Consider the following 19158-nt stretch of genomic DNA (forward strand, 5'->3'; position numbering starts at 1 on the left):
GTTTCCTCACCTTGAAAGCTACCATGTTGTATCTTTTGATCCCAGATTTTGCTTCAGTTGGGAGTTGAAAGTAGAAATTATGCTGTATTCAGTATTCGGGTTTTTTTCTCAACCTTTCAAATATAGCACACAGTTATCTCTCATCTTCCTTACCCTGTTTCTCCTGAAGGAATCATTTAAAGGGTTCATGTAAAGGGTACAGAAGAGAATTAGAAATCATTTTGGTTTTTTTCCAGCCTATATAATAAAGCAAATGGGATATTTCTTTTTTAGATACTAGTCCAAATGATCATTGTATTATTTCTACATTTTTCCTCTATAAAGAGGCTCTAATATTCTGTAATGCTTTGTCTTTAATATTGCAAAAAACTAGCTCATCTAGAACAATGGAGAATCAATCTTATTTATATGAAATAGACTATTAAATTGGCTAATGAAAATATCAAAATGTCATTGTAAATAGGGAACTACTAGTCAATTGGGTGTGTTTCTTGTACATGGTTGCCGCAGAAGTTATTTGATGCTTTTCTATTCGGTATATTAGGAGCTGGAAGAAAACAAAATGTCATCATTGCCTGAACTCACATGAGGAATGATAAATAGCAGTAAAGAGGGGTGATCATAGATGTGGAATGATGGTAATCCAAAGAAAACACTGTCAGTGTTCGCATATGGCCCAGTGCAGGACTGTGCATTTAAACGTGTTGGGAAGGACTGGGATCTGTCCTGGGCTGAAGGGAAGAAATGAGAGAAAGACAGGGCAGTGCTGGTGACTCAGAGCTGCCCATGAGCTCTGGGAAGAGCCAAAGCCCTGAGGACACAGCATACTAGTTTAGGCTTGATACCAGCACACGCCTTATACCAATTTTCAGGACCGTTTTTCAAGCAATTATAGACCTACAAACTCTCCATTTCTCTTTCTTAGGCAATCTCTCTCCGTGGAGATGGTTGGTAATTTAATGTATTTGGGGTTTTTCCCCCTTTTTTTTTTTCTCTTTACAGTGCATAAGGGTTATTCTGTAGCATTTTTTGCTACGCATGAGATGCTTCCCCTGGCAAAGTGTGCCCTTAATAGAAGTAGGAAATTTTTATAGGGAAAACTTTCATATTCCTATATGCTAGCAGTGACACAACTGCAACACTGTGGTTGTAAACACTCTGCTTACATATCAAGGGATACCTAATGGAAGTGATGGTCTCATTTAAATAGTAGTGGGAAATAAAGAGTTAAGGATCTACTGGGAAAATCTATTTCCAGTGGATCGTAAAAAGCTATTTTTAAAGTGTGGTTGACTATTAGCACTATCTGGTAGGAAGCGTAACTCTGGAGCTAATATAGGAATACCACACCTTTTAATGAGTTAAAAAAAAGTAGAATCTGATATCCACCTGCAGGGCTTCTGTAAGCAGCAGCAGCATTTCAAAAGAGTAGAAGTAACTACACACATTAAAACCTGGGTGCTATCCCAGAAATACATAGCTGCTGGCTGTATTTCCAGCGGTACGCTGTCGTCGCAGACCACTCAGTAAGCAGGGCTCTTTCTGAAGCACAGGTGTCCTGGTCTTCGAAAATCGTTGAAATTCCTGTTTGAAAACATCAGAAAAGAAGGGCAGTGGAATCTCTGCACCTGTCAGGATTATTTATTGTTGGAGGAGGATGAAGAGGATAGGCTGGGTAAAAGCACCGAGCAGTGATAAAAATAAACAAAAAGAAAGAAAATACTTGAGGCTTGGGCAAAGTTTTCTAGAAACGTTGCTAAATATAAAGTACGCTGCCCAATTGTCTGCTCTTGGTGAGTGGTCCCAAAGTGGCCACAGTGTATTAATAAACATTAATTTTCATACACTTGAAGAACAGGTGAGTACCTTCATCACGAGAGCAAAAGTGCAGGGATCAGAGCACAGGCATCATATGGGAGTTCAGAGTAGAACTGGAGCTCCCAAACCCATGCATAACCCGTACGGTACCACCAGCTGAGTTTAAAAACTGTTTTGACTCTGTTCCTAAAGGAGTGGACAGTGTGCAGCTGGAGCGGGGCCAGGGAAGCCAAGCTAACAACCTTCTATCAAGTAGTAATTCTAGTGTGCAGCTAAAGTGTTATTGCATTTTCTTTAGGCAGGATACACCAGAAAAACACCTTTTATGAAATGAGTGCAAATTTATTAATTTTGTACACTATTTTCACGTGGGTTATATTTTACAGGTAAATATTCTGCAGAAAAGAGTCTCTGTCCTCCAGGAAGAGCTGAACACCTACCACACCAGAAGGTACGTGATTATCTTTGATCAATTTGTACCATTTCACACCTGTGGATCCCAGTTATTGAAGTTTTACAGCTTAATTAAAACACTCAAATATGGTTGCAGTTTTAAAAGATCCTTATTTTCAGTAAACAAGCGTCTGAGAATTTTCCCAGTGCTTAGTCAGTACTATTAGAGCAAGATTAGAGAACTTGCAGGTGCATTACAAGTCTGGGCTTTGCCTCGACGTTCATGATGAGACAGTGGCTTGGTGCACAGCTGCAGCTCTGTGGTGATGCCACCCCCTTTTAAGATAGAAAACAATGATGCAATGCGTAATATTACAGATCACATCTTCAAAGTACCGGATCTTCATGAGCCTGAGCTTTTTTTCAGATGTTTACACCCTCCAATATAAATTATGGCAAGGGCTGCAGCAATAAAAAGCCTTGCTGTGCCTTTAGAGTAAGTGATTCACATAGAGAGGTGAGTAAAAGGAAACTTCCTAGGAAAGCCACTCCATCTTTTTTATATTTATAGACTTTGATGATACTTTCATATCTCACATGAGGGTTTCTGCAAATAAGAATGTGTGCTTGTAAAAATAGGGTAAAAATTTGTAAGATATTTAAACATCTGTAAAAATGTTAACAGTGTGAAAGTTGTCTGAAAATATTAATCCTAAACTATTTGTTAACGAGAATTAGCTAAAGCTAATTGGAAACTGAGAATGTCATAGATTCTTGGTAATATGTCCAGCGTGGGTAACTTTCTTAGATAAATATAAAGCTGATGTAGGCTCTAGACTCTCTCCAATAGCAGCAGTAGCGTTACCAAGGGATGCATTTTGTCTCAAGCTTATTCTGAATTAGTGTCTTCACAGTTAGGAAAACAGCTGTTTGAAAAGATGAATAATCACGTAGCGTTAGATCAGGCCAGGCCACAAATGTCGAAACCCTGGGGGTGGAAGGAGCCCCAGCCATATCCTGACGGAGAGGAAGGGCAGGGACAGAGCCAGCACAGCACGTAGCAGCTCCTCTCCCGGCAGGGCTGCCGCGGCGTTTGCTCATGGACTTGGAGAAGCTTTTGCGCCGCTTCTGTTCAGGGAAATCACCTTCCGGACCTGATCTTTTTTCCAAGACGACATTCACATTAAATTTTGTGTTCCCGTTTACCTGACCCTCGTTCACCGAAATACTGGGGTTTGCTGCTTTACCACGCACACGCGTGCCCGTGGCTGCGGACGTGATGTGGCTCCTCGGTGGCACGCTCCTCCGCCTGCTCCCGGACACCCGACGCAGCGGCGGTCACGGCCGAATCCAGGCCTGCTGCCGACCGGACCCAACACTGGTTTCAGCCTGTTGTGTTTTTACAGTAAAAATAACGAGAGCTAACTAATGAGAATCTCTTCATTTTCAGGTAGCTGCTGGAGCTGTTGGATTTCTTCGATTGCCAAACGGACTGCTTTGAATAGGTTTGAAGATTTGGCTCTTGTAAATTAAAATGCAAAGATCAGTGGCTGTTTTGTTAGCACATAAAATGTAATGAAGTTCATGAAAACACATCCATTGCTCATGACAGCATGTTTTTAGTTGTAGCTTCCTTCCATTATTTTTTTTATCATTATCTTATTACAGACTTATGCTTTCGATATACTGCGTGTTTGAGTCCGTGCTGAGCTTGCTTACTGAGCGAGTAGAGTTTCCTCTACTAATATTTTTGTTATTACTTACTAGTACCATTCTTTTCACTTTTATACATGAAGAAAATCCCATTTTCTATTATTATTGTCCAAGATATTTTAACATATTTTGACATTGTTTTGTGTCCATGTGTTTACATAATATTAAAATATTATTATTTTGTACTCTTTTGTTTTGACATTATTGTCTTGCTTGGGCATCTCACTCACCTAAGTAGCCACAGTGCATATGAGAGTTTTTTTATGGCTTTGTTAACTGGGAAAATATTTTCGCGCTGTGTTTCAAGGAAAAGATCTCGGAGCGAGAATGAAAGCACCATGATGACAAATGTAGCCACCGTTGCCAGTTATATCTATCGTTGGGGTTGCGTATGCTGGTCACAGGAAAGTCCTTCGTCATTTACTGATAACACAGTTACGGGGCGTTATTAAAGAAGAGTTGTAACCGATACGGCCTTGATTCTGCGTAGGCACGTGCAGGCTGTCTTGGATGACCCCGGTAAATCTAAGCAGATTCCCGAGGGTTTGCAGGGATGAGGTTTGAGCAGTGGTGGAAAGCCAAAGGACCCAGACAGGGAGTCGTCCTCGTAGCTGGCTCTGCCTCCCAGGCATAGGAAGGCTTCCTTATCTCTTGGCCATCCGCGAGCCGGAGTGTACATTCGTACATTTGTAATCTGTAAATTTAGATATGCCGGATACAAGAATAGCTTTTTTTTTTTTTTCCTAGGCACCGTCCTGCCGGCCGCGTTCGTATCAAAGCGCAGTTAATGGTCTGAGTGCTTGAGAGGGGGCCAGAAATTCCTCTCTTCTCAGTCCCGCTGTGGCACTGCCAGCGGCAGCAAGACCCTCCGTATCGCTGCTGACGGGGACGGCCACCTCTCCTCCCTCGCCCCAGTGCCACCGGCGCTCAACGTGCCGCGGACCGGGCAGAATTCGGAGGGTTCTGACCGCTCGAGTGCCCGCGGCTGGACGCGGCTGTCCCGCTGAGTCCCGGCTCGCCAGCTGCGCTCTTATCTCTCCGCCTGGCGTGGAGATCAATGAGGAGAAGCTTTGGCAGGCTGGGCTCCGTCCCCCCCCCACCTCCTGGCAGCGCCGGCGGGGAGCTCCTTGCCAAATACAGGCTCCGACTTTGCTGGGTGCTTTGCCGATCGTCAGTCCGGTCTGAGCTTGGGCAGGTTTTCCACCTTCCTTGAATCGACAAGTGATTCTTCTAATTATAGATAAGGGGTTGTCACAGCTCTGATAAGCGAGGAGGTGCTGCGGCAGGTGCCGCAAAGCCTCGCCTGGGGCAGCGGTGAGTTTTCGTAGGAGGAATTTGCTAGGATGCATCTAGTTCATTGTGGGCAGTAAAAGGAAATGTATTTACTCAGAGGGGTGCGCGGCAGCGGTGGTCGGGTTCCCCGGGAGAAGCACCGAGAGCTCACCCGGCTGTAGGCTGCGCGCGCCGGGATTTACCCGTTGGATATCATGCCCTGTGTCCCGTTGGGACAGTGAAATCTCTCTTCTCGTGCGTGAAGGAAACGAGGCGGTTTTGATACTTCTGCTTGTGTTTTTGCATGGTATCTGAGTGGTTATAGTGCTTTTGAAAGCAGCAAGGGGGGTACATCCATAAACGCATGGACCCTCTTCTAGCTAGTTGGATTCAGGCCTGAATTTCCTTATTTTTGATGGAACTGGGTTGCTGATGTCGTTGATGATGAAAAAGCAGCTTGAGAAAAGTAGATCTTGGTCAATCTGGGAGTTATAAAACTCTGGGAAACTCTCCAGCATCAAATACAGTGCGAGGACCATTTTGAAGGTGCTTATAAACCTGATAAATTAAATTGAAGGTTGGTTGGAGTTCTCTTGTAGTTAACATTTCTTTGATCATTTTTGTAAGAAGTAAGAGTTAGAGTCCAAATTACAGGATTAGAAATGTTTTCACACATATTACTTGCTCTCTACCTCTCTTTTCACCTGCTAGGTAAGGAACTGCCAGCTGCCAGTAGTTGGCTTCATTGCCCATAAAACAAGCTCTGGTGAAACCAGCTTAAGTATGGTTAGGGCTTTATTTGTACTTTATTTAATTTTACTGACTTTTGCTGTGGGAGAGAAGATTGTTTCACTCTCTATAAAACCCCAGAAGAAAAAGGCATCATAACATTCACCCGTATCAAGGGAGGTGACCCTTATCAAGGTGACACTTTATTTCAGTGCCACTCACAGTTCTTGTGTTACACGTAACAAATATGCTCATTTCTGGTGGAGTTGGAAGAAAAGGGATACAACCTCCCTCCTTCTCCCAGCCCTCTGCTTTCTTCTGCAACAGTGCTTTAATTGTACTGGTGACAGCAGATACTCCTGTTACTTGCCCAAATCTCTCCTGACTGTGGTTTCAAACTGAGAAATGATTTTGCTGCTCAGAAAAAGATTTTATTGGGACTAGAGGAAAATATTTGCAATCACTAGAATATCTTACAGTGTTTTACTGAATTTTCTGAAAAACATGCACAGCTTTGATTCTAATGACGAGCAGTCTTGATAGCGAGTGTATATGGGATCTGATTTATTTTTTTTATCTTAATGCACTGCAAGTCCTTCCCAAATCACAGAATGTACTGGAGGCACCACACACTACTAAATTATACTTGGTCTCGTTCTGAGGGTACAAAGGAAAAGTAAGACGTCAGATATTGTATGAAAAAGTTTCAGAACACAAGGTCATTTTAATTCAGACTTTTTTTCAAGGAACTATCTTTTCTAAGCTTTGATACTTTGTTCAGAGAGGTCATTTCTTTTAAGCCTTTGTCATTAAAGAAGGCTTGTTCTTTAAAGTGCACTATCAAAGAGTGCAGAAATTGCAAGTTGCTGAAACTAAAATGCATGATCAACTTTAAGTCTGCCAACTAAAGCCCACTTAAAATTAGATGTGCTCTGGTACTGGTGGCTTCTTTGATAAAGCCAGTGGAAGATATGCAGTTGGTCAATTCAAACAAAAAAAAAAAAAGAAGATAATTAAATAAAACTTTTCCTCCCTAAATTAGAAATCATTTTTTGTGAAAAAGCATTGAAAGAACTGAATAAGGATCTGATCCTGCAAAAATTTGTCTTGCGTGACAAAGAGTGAGCGTGCTGTGTTTGGGAGCAGTTCGTAACACTTTTACATAGCAATTATGCAGATCTCAATCATGTTATCTGACATTTGTAATAATGTAAATAAGTCAAGCCCCTGGACAAAATATCATTTATCTACCATTTGCTACCACAAGATGATCTTTCCTTCACTGACAGACAAACATGGTAACAGAAAAGGGTGAAGACCTTGTGTCGTGCCCTTGCTTTGCAGTTCCCAATCCTCATCTCTGCTGATGCAGCCTTTATCCCATGAACCCGACTGTTGGTTACTGGCTGTTAAGTGCTGTGCTTGCTTCAAGGTGTCCTGGGGAGAAGAGACATTTTCTTTCCTGATGGTTCTCCTAATGCTGTTGCTAGCAGCGGTAAACTTTAATTTTTGTTTTAACCCAGATATGTCCAATATTTAAGGTAGTATTTTTGGAAGAGCCTTGGGAAGCTGGGCACACAGCTTGCCTTCACACAAGGAGGATTTAGAGCTGCGACCTCCTTTGAGCAGCTCTCTAAAACAATTTTATCTGCAGAGCTGGGTCCCGACAGCCTGTTTTGTTTCGCATGCTCTATAAACATATAGCTTAGTGGAAACAGAGATGTGCTTTATATAGGTCAGCACATGTATCAGACTTAGTCTCAGTACTTAGGACTGAAAACAAGGAAATGTGTGTTTGTAGAATGAGCAAAGTAAAGGAATATCTTTATCTCAGCTGGCCAGTTAAGTTATAACACAATACTTCCAACTTCATAACATCAATTCACCAGATTTATACTTAAGGCCATCATTTCAAAAGAAGGTTGTGGGTCCTAATTCTGCAGTTGTCTTATTCAAGCCAAACTAATGTTGAAGTTAACTTTGTCCAGTTTTGCCCAAAGAAAGGCTTTAAGGAATTTGTTAGAAATCTAGACCTAGAATCCATAACAAATCTGTCTGTCAAAGTGATCCTGAGCTGAAATCGAGGACTCCATATCTATATCGAGGACCAATGTAATAGTGCTGAGAACTCCTGGAGGGTGCAGGACATCTTTAATGAGATTTAGCTGAAAATCTGTAACACCTGAGAGGTAGCGCCTACCCCATAACAGGCAATACTGATGCAGTTGTTGACCAGCTTGTTTCCTTCCCACCAAACTCCACCATTAGCTGTAGCACGGACTCAGCCAATTAATGGGGCGCTGAAGATGTGGCTGGTCAGTTTAGGGAGGTTGTCTGCAATGGCCTGTGGATTCAGTTGACCACTCTTCTTCCAGAGCAAGCATTTTTAGAAAGGGATTCCTCAGAAATGGCACTTTCTCTTTAAATTCAGAGCCCACCTAAATCTCAGTAAGTTTTTATACAGTCAGGCTCTCGTCCTGCATCTAAGGGTGGTGGAAGCACAGACCTAAGAAGGCTAATGACTCCATGTGGATTTCATGAACAGTCAAAGCCTGGATGTTTGTAAGGCTGTGTTTAATTGTGCTCAGGAATGATGTTACGTCTTCCGAGACTTATCGACACTTGCTTGTCATCATCTTGTTTGTTCATCGTTGTTGGATGAGGTCATTGGCTGACTAATTTCAGTATAGATTTGAATCCATAATGAAAACTCTGAATAAAACCTCAGATTTTAATCAGCTCTTCCTCCCGTCTCCCTCACCTTCCCTGGGCTGTAGTAGATGAAATGCCGCTTGTCCCAGGTTCCCGCTGGAGGAGCGCGCAGTGGGGCAGTGAAGGGATAGGGAATTGGCACTGGGAGGCAGGAGCTGCTCCTGGCAGGAGCTGCGGCAGGGTACGTTGTGTAGCCTGCTGACAGAAGGTGCTCGCAGCCTCTTCTCTGAAGAGGTGCTGAACTCGTGTTTGTAAAGCTCGGTTGCCTGAAACCTCAAAGTGCTAACTCAGCTGCGTACGTAATTGATGCTCACAGACCATAAAGGATATCTTGAATGCTTTATTTAGCATTTCCATTTGACCTCGCCAGCAGCCTGAGAACACCTCCAGCCCACAAAACCCATGTTTTCCTTTCCCCAGTTGGCCGCACGTCCAGGAAAGTGCAGATGTACCGTGGCACCGGCAGTGAGCGCTGATGGCACTCGAGTGCCAGCGAATCCTCCACCAAAACCACCCAGCCCATGGCTCATACAGCCTGGACAAGCTCAGCGTCCTGTTCCTGTCAGCAATAAATATATTTGCATCAAAACCGCTGCGCAGAAGTTTGCAGGCAGGGGAGGAAAAGATGCTTCCCCTATTCCTTTTCCCCATTTGCTTCCTTCGAGAGAAATTCAGAGCTCAAATAGCAGAGCAGAACAGCAGCTGGCTCTGTGTGAAGATGCTTTGGCGAAATGGAGCGAGGAAACTTGAGCCGTGTTTCTTCAGTCCTCTGCTTAACCCAGATTTTTAGCCTACTTGTGTAAGATTTCTGTATCGGTCAGGGTGCCAGCCTTGGACTTCGGGGAACTGGGCGCAGTTTGCTGTCCTGCCACAGGTCTGGTAACAGTGGGTGTAACATAAAGCCCCGCAGGCCTTCAGACACCTGAAACATACTGTAAATTCCAGGCTAGCACTATATGGAATTTAAATACCTCTCCAAAGTCTCTAATGGAGTATTTCAGCAAAAGCCTACTTTAGGGCACTCTGAGCACCAGAAGCCCACGTTGTTTACGGAGCCCACGGTGCATTTATGGCACCAGGAACCTGTTTAACAGATGATTTAGCCACTGGGCATCCAGGCCTCATCCAGGCACAGATCTGGAGCAGAGCAAATATTCAACAACTCCATTTACCGTTAATTACTGCTTCTAATAGAGCTGAATATTACAGCTGAAATTGTCAGTGACCTCTGCTGAGGAGATCACGTTTTGTTGGTTTTTCCCCTCTTACAGAGCAGCAGTTAAAAGTGGTTGTGGAAACATTTCTAGAAGTCCTAAAATTGGGTTGTGTGAATTTATCTACACATATATATTTCAAACGTAAGTGGAAATAACACAAAATCAAGTGCTTTGCACTTGAAATAATTGGAGAAACATCTTCCATTTTATTAGATGTTAAATGAGTAAAGGCAATGTGCTCTGACCGAGCAAAATCTCTCACCAGGTCCTGTAACTCTTTGTAAAGCAGGAGGGAAGAAAACCTGCCACCCATTAGGAGACAGAGAGTCCTAATGGTTTAGTGGGAAGCTGAAGTTGCCAAAATATAAAATGAAAAGTCCCACCCTGGTTTCAGTGTAATGAGGTGATAAAACCATCAGTAACGGGGATTCAGCTCCCAAAGTGAGACACTGGCTCCTCCTCAGGCAATTCTTTTCCTTTCTTTAAAGGCTCTTTATCAAAGTGATGGTGCCAGAGGGGTCACCCCCACAGAGCTCCTGCAAGAGGGAAGGGAGCCTGGCTCTGCTGCCAGAAGTCTTCTGAACCCCCCCCAAATTATTCTGAAATGTCAACCTTTCATCGTCGATTGTAGCAAAACCAACTGAATCAACCATTTTTTCCAAGTAACCCACGGGATTGATCAATTCACAGAGAAAAGGAATGCAAAGGTGTTTTTAATGCAGGCATCTCATAGCTAAAGTGACGGAGAAGCTGCAAAGCAGACAGGGTTAAGTAGAGGCGACAGGCAGGTTGCAAGGGGTAGCCGCGGTCCTACCACCTACTTTCCCCCTTTCTGAAGGATGTGCGGGTGGTTTTGGGTAACACACCGTAAGCAACAGTCTCCGTTTTCTCCCCAGCTTCTTCACAGAGACCCAATTTTGTCTCAGTATTTGCTAGCCTCATGTTTAAACCTTTCCTACCTTTACAACCATGAAGCTGGGCCTAATCCAAACCCTTTAAACTCAGAACCTTTCAGGAGGCTGCAGCTGGCTCTAGACCAAGCCCTGTGGGTTCATGCCGGAGGACCACCGCTGGTACCGACATCTGCGGAGGGTACAGCGAGCAGGGCAGTTCGCTGCTGCTCCGCTCGGGAAATCCTGGGAGCAGCAGGATCGAGCTGGTGTGGGTTTGGAGACTCAGAGTTGCTCTCTTGGCTTCTCTTCTCTTGGCACATGAGCATGGAGCGGTTTTGTAAGATGCGGCTGCCACAGATATACGAGGTGGACACGTCCTTCTGCCGGAGGCGGACACAGAAATGCACGTACCCGATTTGCTGCCCTGGGGACGGCTGGAAGGACACCCATTTGTGGCTGCATCTGAATAAGTGCACGGCGGTAAGGTCCTACCGTGAAACAGTGAACGACGGGCCCTCTGGGCTGTCATCTGCCCGTCTGGCCAGTTGGTCCAGCTCCTGGGGCTTGTGTCACTCAACCCATCCAAGCTCACCTTCCTGTGGCTGGAGCTTTTAGCATAGAGAAAGGGGATTTGAGCCTCCCACAGGCACAGAGATGGGGCACGTAGGGCTTCACGTGTTGCATTGCCCCCAGCTCGCTCCTGAGTAAGGAGCGGCGGGACCCATGGCTTCCCACCTAGAGCTAACTTCAACCTCCAGAAAGTTTACAGGGTTTGGATGAGGCCCAGCTTCCTCGCTGTAAAGGCAGGAGAAGTTTAAACAAGAGGACAACAAACACACGGACCCCCCCTCTGCCTTCTGCAGCGGCACACGCACAGAACAGCCGAGCGGAGGAGCATCTCCTGCCAACCCCGTCCCCACAATTCGAGGTTTGCTGCCAATGCAGATGGTGGCCCCGGGATGCTTCAGTGCCTTTTTTTTTTTTTTTCCAGACCTTTGACATGGTTCTTCCTGCCAACTCTATGGGTGCCATAAACCACTGGGCTGCTACGCTACAGTTTGAAATACAAATACTGGGCATAGTAAAAAAGTAACCAGCCACCTGCAGCCAGGCTCCAGTTACAGCAACAGGGTCCAGCTGCCACCCCACACGCTGCCCCAAAACCGACAGCGGGGCTGGAGCGCTTGCGCATCATGGACAAAAAGTAGCAGGACAAACCAGCCAGTTCCTGGCAGGGCACTTCCCACCCGAACCTTTGGCCCTAATTCAATAAAGCACATGTGCAAACGCTTAACCTTAAGCTTGCGCTTAAGTCCAGGCCCATCCCCGTGCTGGGATGTGCTGATGAATAGGGACCTTCTGGGCGCTTCAGACCCGCAGCCAGGTTTGATGGTTAGCCTCATACCTGAGCTGGTTTGTGTTTCCAAACGTCTTCCTCAAAGCCGAGGCAGTCCTTCTCTAAACAGCAGTACGGTATCTTCTTTTTTTTCCGAAAAATCCTTCAGCACATCCTGAGCTGCATTCACAGCCTTCTGTGTCAGCAGCTCCCTGTTGGGTGACTGTAGAAAGGCTCGTGTGAACATCTTGTCAGCGAAGGGACGAGTGAAGGTCTCGCCCCGCAGTAAGTTGGTGGGGTTTTCTACTGGTAGAAGCAGCTTCCCATGGGGAGTGGGTTTGTGCATCAATAGTACTTCGTGATAGGTTGGTGGAGTCAAGTTATTTAACCTTTCTGATGGATCTAATAAGGGCTGTGGACTATTTTCTCTCACATATTTCTGGTGAGGGTTGATCCTTTCTCTCCAGGCGATGCTAAACCATGTTTTAGGATAGATGCAAGAGCTTTGCTCTCAGGAGCGAGCCCGCACCGTTGGTACAAGCAGCACTAAGTTGGCCCGCGATGCTGAGCCTCGCGCAGGATCCAGCCCGCTCGTGACTTGGCGCGATGCCACCTCGACAGATGGGCCTGAGCATCCCGCGATGCGTGTGAGCGCTGGGGGCTGGACACCCCCCCGGTCCCCCTGCGGGGAATGTCCCCGCCGGGAGTGCGGGTGAGCCCTTCCCAATTCATCGCTCTGCTCGCTTTTATCTTTGCGGAGGCTCCTTGGCAGAAGGAGTGCTCTGCTCGTGTTGAGCCTCTGCAACAATGCACGTGGGGTTTTTTGAAAATTACGGCTGCTGTTATATTGAATTATAGGATGGGAAGTGCTTGGTGGGGAGGGACTGATGGTCCTTCACCTCCAAGGGCTGTTGTTGCAGAAGATGCTGGGTTTTGGCCAGATAGTCGTCGTAACGTACATAGCCGTTGTAAGGAAGAGGGTGAGAAATGCCAAGCTTAAACTGAAATAATATTTTTAAATTCATCCGACTACTAGAAGCTTTCGAATTGATATGTGCAGATCTCTCTGGATCTACAGACCTTTATTCCTCTCTTTTTCATATGACAGCCATTTCCAAGTAAATGTACACACACTCATATGAGTGCTAAGCTGTGAAATAGCTGCATGGGTGCTTAGAAACTTGTATTTAGAGATCTAAAGACCAAAAGGGACTCAGGAATGGCCTAGGGACACCATTCCTAAAACTTCCCTGAATTAATGTTCTGCTTCAAATCCAGTCGGCTTGGGTGAAATAGAACATCTCTATTGGAAAAAGAACTACTACCCAAATATTATCGAAATGCTCTTCTACGTTTTTACTGACTGTGATCAGATCCCCCCTGATTAAACCTTTTTAAGCAGAAGAGAGCGAGTTCCCTCAATCTCACAACAGGTTGTAATTTCCTACTTTCAGTCACCGTGTTTTTTCTCTAAAACCTCATGAAAAATAATACCAAGTTAATTCAATAGGACATTAGTAAATACACTGGCATTAATTATAATGCATTCTTTTAAATCTTTATTTCTTGAGCATCAGTCTTTTATCCCATTTGGAATTAAACTCGAGGCTTAGGTCAATAATAACGTGGAACATCCCACATGTCTTTAGATATTGACACAACCTAGCTGCCTTCTGTGGTCCCCCAGATCTTCCCCTCCGAGCAGTGGCCTGCCAAGCTGCTAGACCAGCTTTTGAAAAATTCTTGGGCAGCTTTGCCGATAGTCATGTTTTACTGTAAGATGTATAATAGATTCTTATGTTATCTTTTGCAACAGAAAGGTTTCATCTCCATTCTGTTAGCTTACCTGCCTTTTTCCCAAATACAGAACACTCTTGACTTTTCACCCTTGGTCTACCATTTTGATCTAGTAGTGGACAAATATCATGCAAATCATCTTTCACTGTAACATTTTCTTAAAAATAACTGTCCTTTGAACTGTCTTCGGTTCTGCCAGTTAAAGATTTTACCATGTCCTGTGGCTTGATTTGTAATTTCTCCCCTGAATTTGGTGGATATTAATTACCTTCTCCTTCTAATTTGTGATTATTATTTTTTTATTTTACTTTTTGCTGCTTTCACTCTCTCTTTGCACACTTTACTTGCCTGTGATACTGTTCCTTCATTATAAAAACATAATTATATATTATACATTGGTTTGGTCTAGCTAAGAATATTTTCAGAGGTTGCAATTATCAGTCACAATTTTTTGACAAAAGTTTCTTCCTAAGTTGACTTTTCTTCTAACTGTTTCCAAGCTGGTGAAAAACAATTCTGTAAAACGCGTCTCAGGCAAGCGCAGCCTCAGAGCTACGCTGCATGAGCAGAAAAGATTAGGCTTGGGAGAACAACAGAGAAAATACAGCGGGGGAGACATCTCCCTCCCTTGCCTGTGGCACGGTGGCTACTTCCAGGGTTTGGGTGAAGGCTGTGGTGAAAGCCTCGTCGAAATCGCCCTCCATTGAGTCCTGGGAGTCCCTGGAGGCTCCTGCAGATGTTTGTACCCCCGAGGTCGCAGCCTTTGCCCTTGCGCGCAGCCGGCTTTGTAGCGAGGAGCCCTTCCAGGGCGTGTTATTTACTGGGCAGGCGGGTTAAAGCCTTTCCCCTCCGCAGCATGCATTTGAAGCTGTGTTTTCAAAACAGCTATGGGTTTTGATGCTTGCCTTGATTTGAATGCCCTAAGGGCTCTTTGATTGAGACTCTTCGCAACCTAATGTTCGCCAAGAAACCCAAACACCCTCAGTAATTAACGATGTGCAATTATGGATGGGTTCATTTGTATCCCGACCTGTCATCCGGGCTGCGTTTATCGTGTTGGAAGACGAGAGAGGAGATTGGGCTCAGGGGTGGGTCTGGATCCTCCTCCGGGGATGGGACTTTCGGGGCCACGGCTGAGCTTTGGGAGGGGACGGAGCAGAGGGAGAAGGTGTCGCACCCCAGCCAAATTCACATTTCGCATCCGCAGTCACGGTTGGTTTTAACCTTTTCTTGCCCATGGAGAGACGAAGACTGCAGGCTGGCGGGGTCCCTCTTTAAGCGCTCAGTGTCTGTTATTTTTCCTCCGCAGGCAGAGAGGTATCAGGGTTTACAGCGAGCAGCTGTAGCTCCAGAGGAAAGCGGTGACGAGACAGAGCATTACAGGGAGGACGTAGCGGCTGATGTATTTACAGCGACGCTGCTTCCTCGATGTTCCTAAGACACAGATGAAAGTAAAACTGGCAGCCGCTCCACGCGATGCAAATCGTGCGCCGCTGCAGCGGCGGCCCCGCGGAGGTATGCCATGTTTAACCGTGGTTATGCAAGACGCCGCTGCCAAACCATGTTTTCCTCCGTATGTGGCTTGACAGAACATTGTGTTTAACCTCAGACTAGATGGGATAAAACACGGTTCTCTGTCAGGACTACAAATTCATGTTTCTGTCTGCACCTAAACTCTATCTTCCACTCCTAACTGTGGCTGTTGCCATCGTGTAGGCAGGTGGAGTATTTTCAAGGGGACATAGGAGCCTAAAATCTTGATCCTTTTAATCTGAATTGGGTTCCTAACTCAAGTGAGAGCTTTGAATTTATGCAGCTAAACCATTGAAACACTTTACAAAAGTGCTTTTCAGTCCCTGAAGAAAAGCCCTTGCAGTGGTTTGCTCATCAGCTTGGCCCACATCTGCTCGTACCCAGATGTTGCCCCAGCTAAAAGCAGACTTTGTTTACTACCAAGTGTTACATACATGTTCAAAACGTTTCGTAGAGCCCAGCGTGGGGGTTAATGTGTAACAGGGCTCTCGGCTCAGCATCTCTGAAAGATGTCCAAGGCAAGCCCATCCCCAGCGCACGGCTTTCCCATATGGAGAAGGAGAACAGGGACCCAGCTCCGTCCCGTGCGGTCCATGTATGGAAAAGCTCGAGCGCTGATGGTCTATAGAGCAGCTCCCCAATATAACGGTGTAATAATTAACAACAGCCTCTGTGGTTATATGGCACCTTCCATCTGAGAGTCTCACAGCACTTTACAAGGCTGTTTCCCTCAGACATGTGATGCTGGGTCCAAGAGCCCCATCTTGATAGATGATCTCCTCGGGGTGGATTTGTGGCACGGAAGATTTGTTGCTCGTGCTTTGACACGTCTGTTTGAGAAATCGGATCCGCGTTTCCGCTAGGTGCCAAGAGGCAGGAGCTGTTGAGAGCGCTGCTGCAGATCCCGCGCTGCATGGGCCAAGGCTTGAGCAACGCTTTGTCGGCATCTCTTTATTGTCGACTCTAAATCTGGCCCTGCTCAGCCGCTGCGGGAAAGAGCCTGCGACGGATAACATGATCTATCTGCGCTCAGCCTGATGAATAATTAGCCGTTCGTACGTGGAGCCAAGCGTGATGCCTTCTTCTGGCCGCAGCCTCCTTGAAGTGGTTTGATTTCAGGGCTCCTCCAGGACAGCGCAGAGCAACCCCCGAGCGTCCTAATGAGCCCCCTAATGAGCTTTGTTCGGGGTCTGCAAGCACAGCTGCCGTGGGGACAGCTGGGAGACGCACGGAGCTCCTGGGCCCTCCATATGGATGCTCTTGACCTCTGAGGCCTCCAAAACTCCATGTGGCTGCTGAGGACACTGGAAAGGGTCAACCCCCTCTCTACACCCCCAACAAAAGGAGTTTTTTGGTAGATGTGGCCGGGACCAAGCGGCGGAGGAGTCTTAGAGGGAGACCGGGGGGGGGGGAACCGCTGGTTTTCAAGGGGCGCGGATTTGCGGCGCAGCAAAATCTGCTTGTAAACGCGGGTTGAAAAAAGCCAGCTACCGCATTCGCAGCCCTCGCCGGGTGCCCGGTAAACGAGGCCAGACGGGTCGAACGGGGCTCGGATCCAGCCGCCGCTGTCCCGGGGAAAGGCTCTTGCAGCTCGCCCGGGCGGCGCGGGGTGACTTTGAACCCCCTCCCCGTCCCCGGCAGCTTTGTTATCGGTGCTATTGTGGGGCCGGTGGAGCCAATCCCCGCCAGCCCCGATTCAAAGTCCAGGTGCCAACCAACTTGAACTCTCCAGCATCCCCGCCGTGAAGCAATTATTCCCTCAGACACATTCATTGTTCTCATTACACCATAAATTGTGAATGAATTAAACATGCACTTACCACTATGCACCACAGCTGTCAAGGAAAATAACACACAAATATCGCACGGGGCTGGATCCTGCTCCCACTCCTCTCCCAGGAAGGTTTGCTCCTCGCGGGGAAGGAGGCGGCAGCCAAGCTCGCTGGAGCTGGTATTTTCTTTATGGCGAGGCCAAATCTCTGTTCTCGCTTACAGCAGCGCAGGGCAGGACTATCTCCATTGGATTTGATATTTTAATTGTGTGGGGTTTTTTTGGTTTTTTTTCGTTTGGCCACATTTATATCACTGTTGCACAGAGGGAAGACTGGCCCCTGAGCTGAGATCCCACTTTGACCGTGTCTTACGTGGGGCACAAAATCCTGCCGTGGGTGTAAGAGGACAAATCGGGTATCGCTTTGGGCTGGCCGGGATAAAACCACCCAAAGCCCCTGTGCCACCAGCAGCACGGTGCCTGGCCCAGAGCCCCCCCAACCCCGGCGCGGGGGTGCTGGGCTCGCCCCCGCAAGCATCCCAGCCCACGCTGGGGGATTTCATTGCGTGTGACCGATAGCTGGTAAAAGAAAGGTAATTCAGAGCGCCCGACCTCATCTTACAGTGCTATATATATATATACTTTCCCAACAAGAAGCAGGGGCGTTTATTTATTTTCTAATCTCTGTTCCATGTCCATGGAGCTTATAGAGCCGGGAACAATCTCCTAGCGTGTCAGCAGATAAATTCCCCAATTGTTCCTGCTCCAAAGAGGGGACCTGGAACTCGCGGCTACCTTGGGGTACAATGTCGGGATTCACCAGACAGGATTACAGAGGGGGCTTTTCTTCTGAGTGCGGGAGCTGGAAGTTTGTCTGCATTTCTCTTCTTGCACCGCATCTCCAAGGAGGTTTTCACTTTCTAAGAAGGATGTTACCCACTGAGCTATTCATAGTAGTTAAATGAGAAAAGGGGTTAATAAAATACATGCTAGAAAAAAGAAAATAAGATTAGAAGGACTGATGTTTTGGCTGTGAGGCCTTCTGTGGGCTGCGGAGAGAGGGGGAAAAAAGGAACAAGATTATTATTTTCTTTTCTCTAGCTCAAAGAACTTCATGGCCAGAATGGCACCACTAATCCAATTTTCTTTCTAACAAGTATTTTATCAACACCTCTTTCTCCCCCCCGCCCCACTCTCCTTCCCCCAGTCTCTGCACTGACATATGATTAGTTGTATTAAAATTAAAGTTTCAACTACAGGCTGTCTCTGCTCTGCAGAAGCATTAGCAGGGCTCGCAGGAGCTGGAGACCCCTGAGACTCTGTGCACGTCTTCCCCCCGCACACGCATGCCCATGCACACGCAGTCGTTGCACTTTTGGGCACCTGGTTTTCTCTCGCCAACCACAGAAAAGTATCTTTTACAGCCGTTCAGCGCCGTTTGGCAGAGGATCAGATAGCAGCTCCACTGAAAGCAAACAGCCGCCTTTCCGAGGGAGTAAATATTTCGCAACGTGTTACTTCAGTGTTATTTATTATGAACATATTTTCCCTTTTATCCGGGGATTTGCCAACTCTTCGGAGTCACAAAACCTCGCCGCGGCCTCGAGAAGGGCGGCTGTGCCTCTCCTCCCCCTCCTCTGCCGTTTTGGGGGGACCCAGCAAGGTTCCAGCCCCAGCTCCCCTCCGGGAGAGGAGGATGTTTTGCAGGAGCCTGGGATCCCCCCCTGCTCTTCTAAAGGCAAGGGACACCTGAGATGGGAGATTTGGTTTAAGCAGTGGCGGTGGGTCACGTATCAAAGCAAGGAGAAGTTGCAGTAGGACCAGTCTGCCCCAGTACGTACATGGCACGGCGTCCAGGGGGACTTATTAGAGGAATGGGTAAAACGTGGGGAGAGGAGTTGCGCTCTCTTGCTATCTGCCTTGTCTCTTAAACATGATGGAGGGAGAAAAAGGGAAGATCTCGGGCAGTGGAAG

The 19158-nt window shown here is 46.5% G+C and overlaps 1 protein-coding gene across 3 annotated transcripts in view; it reads left to right on the forward strand.

Moving 5' to 3' along the window:
- Positions 1–4101, forward strand: part of CEP112 (centrosomal protein 112) — a 175393-nt gene extending 171292 nt beyond the window's left edge. For 2 of the 3 annotated variants that reach the window (XM_030014875.2, XM_030014873.2), the window contains exons 27-28: positions 2205–2269; positions 3662–4071. In XM_030014875.2, the coding sequence (XP_029870735.1) occupies positions 2205–2269; positions 3662–3665 (69 nt within the window). In that variant the 3' untranslated portion in view covers positions 3666–4071. Of the gene's footprint in view, positions 1–2204; positions 2270–3661 lie in introns of all 3 variants that reach the window. The other variant, XM_030014876.2, reaches the window with a different exon arrangement.
- The last annotated feature ends 15057 nt before the right edge of the window (positions 4102–19158 follow it).

The sequence above is a fragment of the Aquila chrysaetos genome, chromosome 5, assembly GCF_900496995.4.
Source record: "Aquila chrysaetos chrysaetos chromosome 5, bAquChr1.4, whole genome shotgun sequence".
NCBI classification, from domain to species: Eukaryota; Metazoa; Chordata; class Aves; order Accipitriformes; family Accipitridae; genus Aquila; species Aquila chrysaetos.